General features: G+C 38.4%; 1 protein-coding gene across 1 annotated transcript; it reads left to right on the top strand.

Annotated features, from left to right (window-relative positions):
- The first annotated feature begins 896 nt into the window (after positions 1-896).
- On the top strand, positions 897-3152 carry bloc1s2 (biogenesis of lysosomal organelles complex-1, subunit 2). The gene is made up of 5 exons (XM_017428759.2): positions 897-1096; positions 1306-1422; positions 1735-1854; positions 1998-2102; positions 2562-3152. Exons 1-5 carry the CDS (start codon positions 931-933, stop codon positions 2591-2593), a joined length of 540 nt encoding a protein of 179 aa, XP_017284248.1. The 5' UTR covers positions 897-930; the 3' UTR covers positions 2594-3152.
- The last annotated feature ends 4324 nt before the right edge of the window (positions 3153-7476 follow it).

Below are 7476 nucleotides of genomic sequence, written 5' to 3'. Positions count from 1 at the left end.
AACCGCAGGCTGCCGGCGGGAGCGCGCACACCAAGATTAGCAGAAGTTGTACAGATTTTGAGGTTAAATATAATTTTTACCAGCTGTGTGTGTGCGCGCCTGTCTCTGTGTGTGTATAAACAGAGAGAGTATAGAGTAGTTGCTTAAAACACCAAGTCACAGTGGTAGAAAAAGTTATTAATGAATAAGTTTTCCCTAATAAAACAAATAATTAAAAGTCATCTAGAAACATTAATGAAACTATTAATGAAATAAATAGTATTTTTAAAAAAGTTATCTATCCTGGAAATTTGTTTTTAACCCTTCAATCTTGTTAAACTTTTTTTTTTTCCTCAGCAGGAATCTGGCATCTAATGCTGTCTGACTGATTCCCAGAACAGGTAACAATGAAACACCTGCATTTGTTTAATTAATTTAATTTGATTTTAAAGTCGGTTTATTAAACATTTTAACATTAATACTCAAACACGTGAATAATAAAAAAATGACAACCACTGGACACAATATTGATCAAATTTGAGATAAAAAATAATATTGAACTGACTTGTACAGTGTCGTATTGTTTTAATATTCCAGTTTGAACTCAGGTAAGTGAAAATGTTTTAAATTTTACCAGTTTTTAAAATAAAAATACTAATTTAAATCATAACTACAAGCTTACACAAAACCCGTGAAATACATTTGCTTTTTTAACCTTTAGCGACTCTCGCTTGTGCACACAACTCAAATGTGTATTAAAGTTTAATAACAATGCACTAAGCGTTTAAATATTAATTTTAAAAGCCTTTTTTTTAACAACGAAAGGGATTTTTTTCAAAGGGCGTGGCTTTGCGCATGCGTAGAGGCGGTGGTTGTGCTGGCGGGAGGAACTGACGGAAGTCACGTGAACGCTCGGGTCACGTGAGGAAAGACAATCCAAACAGGAACAAAATGGCTGCAATTGGTGATGAAGCCGCAGCCATGGATAGCATCTCCAGGGAACCAGCGGCCCTTTCAGCGGCTTTGAGCGCGGCAGCTAGCGGTCCTGCTCAGGCGGACGGTCCGGACGAAGCAGCGGAAAGTCCGGTGACAGCTCCCAAGAAGCCCGGGACAAACAGTTCGTTACGTTTTCTCTGCACTTCCGTAGCTTACATGCTAATTTAGTAACATGTTTTTATTTTGACGTGGGTTGCCTCATTTCCCCGAGTAGCCTTACAGTTTCAAATGTTTTTGTTTATCATTGCTGTGCGCCTGTGGCTTTGTGCAAGCTTCTGAACAGAAACAAGAAGCGGGATGAATTTATTGAATCTTGGTCTATGTTCTCAGGTGATGGAGGAGTGGAGACTGCAGAGGAGGCTGTGGAGCCTGCAGAACCTGACATCAACGACCTGTGCTCCGACATGTTTGAGAAGATGGCCGTCTTCCTGCAGGGAGAACTAACAGGTTGCATTTCCAACTTTATCGTAAACACTTGCTCATTCCTCTCATTTTGTGCAGACGTTTAATTCATATCTCCTTTCTGGCACATTTTATGTATAATCTATGGCATCGGTTAGACAGGAGGAAGGCTGCAGCTCAGCCCAAAATGGCTTTGAGAGCATCTCGTATGATCTTTTTGTCTTATGATATGGCTCGCAGTGTAGAACGGTTTAATGAGGTTATTTTGCTGCAGCCTTCATTGGAACAGCAGCAGGGTGACTTATCGTTTATTACCACAGTTTTCCCTTTGATCCTTTTTTTCTCCCCCCTCCTTAGCCACATGTGAAGACTACCGTCTATTGGAGAACATGAACAAACTCACAAGTCTGAAATACATGGAGATGAAGGACATCAGCATCAACATTAGCCGTAACCTGCAAGATCTCAACAACAAGTGTAAGATATAAATATATATATTTTAATCTTGACCTAAAGTCATCATCATAAATGCAGTGTTGTGCTTTTGTGTATTTTTATTTCTTTATTTTTGTTCACGTCACACTCTGAAGAACGCTTTATTTTATGCATGTTTTCTTCAGATGCTAGCCTACAGCCGTACTTGGACCAGATAAACAAGATTGAAGAGCAAGTATCAGCGCTGGAACAAGCTGCTTACAAACTTGATGCGTACTCCAAAAAGCTGGGTAAGTTACTCGAGGTATACATGTTAAGCTAAATCGTGACAGTACTGTTTACTGAATTAATTATTGTAAGATAAGAGAAACACTTTTCGCATTCAGAGCACACTAATTCAGCCCAGCTTACTTTTAGTTATGTTTTCTCAGTCAGAGTTTTACTTTTGTAGTGTTTGATTCATGGTTTGTCTGTTTTGTATCATTAAGAAAACAGTTTTTGCTTGATTTGGACATGCTAGCTATTGCATGTGTTAGCTATTTTGACTGTTGTGTGTGTATTTAGCACTAACTAATAATACCCAAATTAGCCACCAGCCTCTTCTAAAAGCTTTTGCAGCAGGAGAAGGTATTCAAGTATTTTTAGTCTTGCAAACTATACAGTTAGGTAAATGTTATTTGACTGAGTTTGAGTTATCTGAGTCTTATTCTAATGAATAAATAATCCTTTTTTACCCTTTGTTGTTACAGAGGCCAGATTCAAAAAACTGGAAAAGCGGTGAGGAAGAGGAGGAGGCAGACTGAGAGCTACGATGCCTTCTCGCCTTCTTTCGCCACTCCGTCCGCTCTCGCTGCCAGCAGCGTCGGGAGCTGCAGGGAGGAACTGAGACTGAAACGACAAACGCTCAGAATCACTTTGAAACGTCAAAAGTACCACGAAGGAAGCAGCTGAAGGGTCACGAATGGGCACTGCAGCGTCTGGCATATATTTGACTCCAGTATCACAGATTTTTGGTGTACAGTGTGGACCCTTGGACGTTTGCTCGTACCTTTTTTATTGCCTAATCATCAGCATTAAAGGTTACGAGAAACTATATGAAGATGTTTTAATCTAATAGGCTGACAGGTACAAGTACGAATGAAATATATAACATGGTAAACATTATAATTATGTCCTGGACTTTTAAGTCTTTTCTCTGGAATAGATTTGTAGGAATTGAACTTTGAAGCTCCACTCAGCAGCAACAACTTCAAATGTACACTTGGATGATGTTTGTTATATATTTGTAGTCCTAAAAGACATTCTACATAAATAAATTATTGTACTATGTCAATCTGAAAGCACAACAATGAAACCTTATTTTAAATTAAACGCCTAGTATTCCTTCCTTAACAGAGTTTGACGCCAAGATCATCTCTTATTGAGTTGTAGCCATTTTGTTTTAATCTTGGATAATAGTGTTATGTGCAGTCTTATGCAATATGTGTGTCAGCTACTCCCACACTAGATTTTAGCTCAATATTAGTACTGAGTTACAGCCATTTTTGTGTTTGTTAATGCCGATTAGCTGTGGTGGATGTTTTGAATTGGATTTACTCCAAAAGTTAAGATGTTCAGTGATTACTTTCTGCAGGTTTCATTACAGTCACAAGATATTTTGCTAACAGACACAAACACACACAGAGACATGGGCAAAAACATGATTGCCTCCCTTTCAGGCGATAGGGCTGCTGGGTTGTTGTAATGACCTTCTGCAGACAGCAGATGGCAGTCTTGTACCATGATTGATCCTTACACTGATTTCTTGCTAGATTATCAAATCTCATATTGTGTAGCTGTGGGAACATCTGACTTACAGTTAAAGAAGCAGGATTGAGTTACAGATTTCTCACAGTAAGGGCAAGAGTGACACCCAAGGAGGGAAGCAGAAGACATCCTTGACAATTCATGTGTGACTGTGCGTGTGTGTTGCTCTCTGCCTCTTTTGTTTCCTTCTCAACGCCCTTGGAGCAGAGCACAGAGGGCTGATAACCAGGGGCAACAGATTATCTAAACATACGGGATCTTTCTTGTGAGTGTGTGCAGGTCTCTGTGTGTTGCTTTATGCTAACAAGATTGTGTGTGTGTGTGTGTGAGAGAGCTAATCAAAAACAGGTCTCTGTCATTAGTCCAGCTGAGGCCCTGGCACAGAGGGAGCTCATTATTCATACTGTAACGTTATTTACTGTTGCTCTTCCATCTCTCCCTTCCCCTGCCTTTTCAACAGCCCCAGGGGGAAAAAAAGTGCAACTTCTCTCCCAAAGGCTCTTAAGTCGGGATTATTAAATGGTTTTTGGGTTGTTTTCTGAAAGCCGAGTGCGAGTGCCAGGAAGCAGTCAAGCGTAGCAGAGAAGGTATCGCATTAATCATAGCCAAGCATGTCTCATGTTATTCAGTTTGGGACCTGCTTCAAAACTTGACCAAACCATTTTGCAATAAAGTTTGGGTGTAGCGTGTTGCGTGTTAAATATTTGGCTGTGAGACCGGGTTGATGGAACACACGAGTGAAGCAGTCTGTGTAGTTTCCTCATTTAAAGTGAACCATCAACTCACTGCCAGTGTTTGCACTCCTGTTTTTTTTTGTTTTTTTCCAAGCACATAATGCAGTAGATCTTCAGAGATGGATGCAACCAATCTAGTTTTGGCACAATCAGAATAATTTACAACCCCAACTCTAAGGAAGCTGAGACGCTGTGTAAAATGTCAATAAAAACAGAATGCAATGATTTGCACATTTCACAGACCTGTTTTATTCACAACAAAACCTAGGAAAAGTTGAAGTTTTAAACTTGAAAACTGTAACATCTTTAGGAAAAAACAAATAAACTGTTCTGTGGTCAGACAAACCAAAATTTAAATAAAAAAGGCACCATCAATGCAAAAAAGTACACAAAGGTTTTAGAACAAAAGTTTTCATCCAGACCACTGGATGCCCTGTCTGCCTGCAGTCCAGACCTCTCACCACCTGAAATAATTCTGTGCATCATTAAATAAAAACATCAGACTCTCCTAAAATGCCTGAACTTACTTACTTATAGACGTGCACCAATAAAATGTATGTTATGTAGGTTTGTAGAAGCGTTTGTAGCAGTGACAGCATGTACGATGTTTCCTGCAGCCTCTTAAACCTGTTTGTTATTTGACCTTTTTCTGTTATCTAAATTGCAAGAGTCCATTTGTTTTGGCAGATTTCCTTTATCTTCATCAAATTTCATTGACAAGTTTGCAAGTTTAAAACCGTCCGTGATGTTTTCTTTTAAAAACCATTTGTTTAAGTGTTGGATGCAGGCTTCATGGTCGGCGTTAAAGACTGACATTCTTCTTCTTGGAATATTTTTTCTGGCGTTCAGCAACACATTTCACTATATAATCTTCTGATGTCATCATTTCTTTGCAGCACCTAATCCTTCTGCTATCAGAGGCAGCGCAGCGGCCCCACAGTTTGATAAAACCTGCAGCTAGCATGTTCTTTTCCTTGTGGCCCTCATTTGGTCAACAAGTTAATAAGTTACATTTCCAAGAGTTCTGCTTTGATTTTCCCAGACCACAGAACTTTTTCTCAGACAGATTGTGGCTTCTCTTTGAAAGTTTTTGTTGTTGTTGTTGAAAGCATTGTTTTTCCCTCCTCAATCCTGGTCTTCTCCTCATTCTTTGTACCACCACTTCAGAACGCTGAAGCTTTCTGTATGACCCGTTTGGTGGATTTAAATCTTTATAGACTTCTCAGATGTATTTTAAAGCATTTCTCCAAAGTGCCAGAGATCAGCCAGATTAAATGCATTTTGGACTTGATACAACTCTCATGTCTTACTGTAGATTATTATTAATTTTTTTTTACCATGGAGTAAAACAGACATGTGAACACTGAAAATCAAGCACAAGTGAAGTTAGTTTTGTCTAAGTGCTGTTGAAACAATTCCAGTTTATTCCAAAAGTGGCAATAATTGTGTCTAACTGTTTTATTGACCCATAAATGTTTGCTGTTGTTCAGTAATTATGACAATGGTTGAACATATTTTGATTTATAACTTGTTTGGTGTTATGTGCAGAGTCTGCATATTTGTCTCTCTCCACTTTTATTAGACACACTGAGTAAGTAGGTTGGCACCATCCCCTGTATGTGTTTTGAAAATTAACTTCTTTTAGATCAGAAGATCAAATTGTTGTGTTTATTGTTGTTGTTCCTTTGAGTCAGGTTCTGGTTCGTTACAATAATTTATTTGGCACAACACCCCATCCCTTTCTCCCGCCACATTTGGTAAGACACTGTACCATGAAATATAAACATTTCATACATTAACAACTGTCTCTGTTGTGTTACTCTTCCCCTTTATTCATTTATTGGTCCATAACACAAGTGGGGGGCTTGCCAGGGTATCTGAACCCAGGACTTCTTTGCAAAAAAATTGGTCTTTTAAACTCTGAGCAGTTCAGATAATTCAGTAACTTCTACAAAACTAACATTTCAAGTGAAACCAGAGACTGTAACAAAAAAACCCCAACCTTTCCACATTTCAAGAGTCTGTCAGTGAATCTTATCACTCAGGTTCTCAAATGTTGCGTAAACATAACCAGTGTTGCCACAATTGCATAGTAATCTAGTGTGCCATTGCTTTTCCACACAGTCGAGATCCAGTAATGACAGTTTTCCCTTAAAGACATACATAACATGTAGTTTAAAGGATCCTGCAGCATGGATGAAACAAGAGTGAGTGAATGTGTAAAGAGTTCATTTCGCTAGTCGAGAATCTGTTCTGCTCAATTGCTTCTGTATGTGTAGATATCCTGTAACACCGCAGCATATCTTACTATGCCTTAAATAAATCGTTTGACATTTTGAGGAATACTCAGCCATCAAGGGGGTTAGTGTATGTGATCATAAAGACAAGAAACAGGTGGAATCAGTTACACTGACTCTGTCCAAAGAAAACCAGATCTGATTATAGGCACTTCTCAAACACGCTAACATTCAGGCTCTTCTTGAAGTCTCCAACCCGATTTTGACACAAAGACTCAGGGATTTGACTACACAGAGCCAGAAAATTCCTCTCAACACCCAGTCTGTCGTGGCTTCTCAGATTTGAGGTGTTTCTCAGAGCACTAGAAGAAATGGAGAACTGATTTCTTTCTTTCTTTCTCTTTTTAAGACAGGCATTAAAGCTGCAATTTGCAGCTTCTGACTCAGCTGCTGGGCATTTTCAAAAAATAATTCCAAATAATTAGGTTTCTATTTGACATAGAATCAAATAGAAACCATCTTTAAAATAGCTCCATTCTAAAAAAAATAATAATAATGAAAGTTAATGCAAAGCCATTTTATAAAGCTTTCACTATGTAAATGACAGACATACTCCTCTTAGTGTTTCACATTACTTATAGCGGATAAGCCTACACTTAAAACCTGAGGTGTTGTAGGGTGGGCCTGACGTGCAAGCCACTTGTGCTCAAACTTAATTTTTCGAGTACTTACACCTAGTCATACATACAGGTGCTGGTCATAAAATTAGAATATCATGAAAAAGTAGATTGATTTCAGTAATTCCATTTAAAAAGTGAAACTTGTATATTATATTCATACATTATATACAAACTCATATATTTCAAATGTTTATTTCGTTTAATTTT

This window comes from Kryptolebias marmoratus, linkage group LG24, assembly GCF_001649575.2.
Source record: "Kryptolebias marmoratus isolate JLee-2015 linkage group LG24, ASM164957v2, whole genome shotgun sequence".
In the NCBI taxonomy this organism is placed as follows: Eukaryota; Metazoa; Chordata; class Actinopteri; order Cyprinodontiformes; family Rivulidae; genus Kryptolebias; species Kryptolebias marmoratus.
This window is presented reverse-complemented; position numbering and strand designations above follow the sequence as displayed.

Excerpts from the sequence above, each read along its gene's own strand:
- bloc1s2 (XM_017428759.2), top strand. The coding sequence starts at position 931 with ATGGCTGCAATTGGTGATGAAGCCGCAGCCATGGATAGCATCTCCAGG. Across the intron at positions 1,097-1,305 it reads CAAGAAGCCCGGGACAAACA|GTGATGGAGGAGTGGAGACT; the intron begins GTTCGTTACGTT and ends CTATGTTCTCAG. Across the intron at positions 1,855-1,997 it reads GCAAGATCTCAACAACAAGT|ATGCTAGCCTACAGCCGTAC; the intron begins GTAAGATATAAA and ends TGTTTTCTTCAG.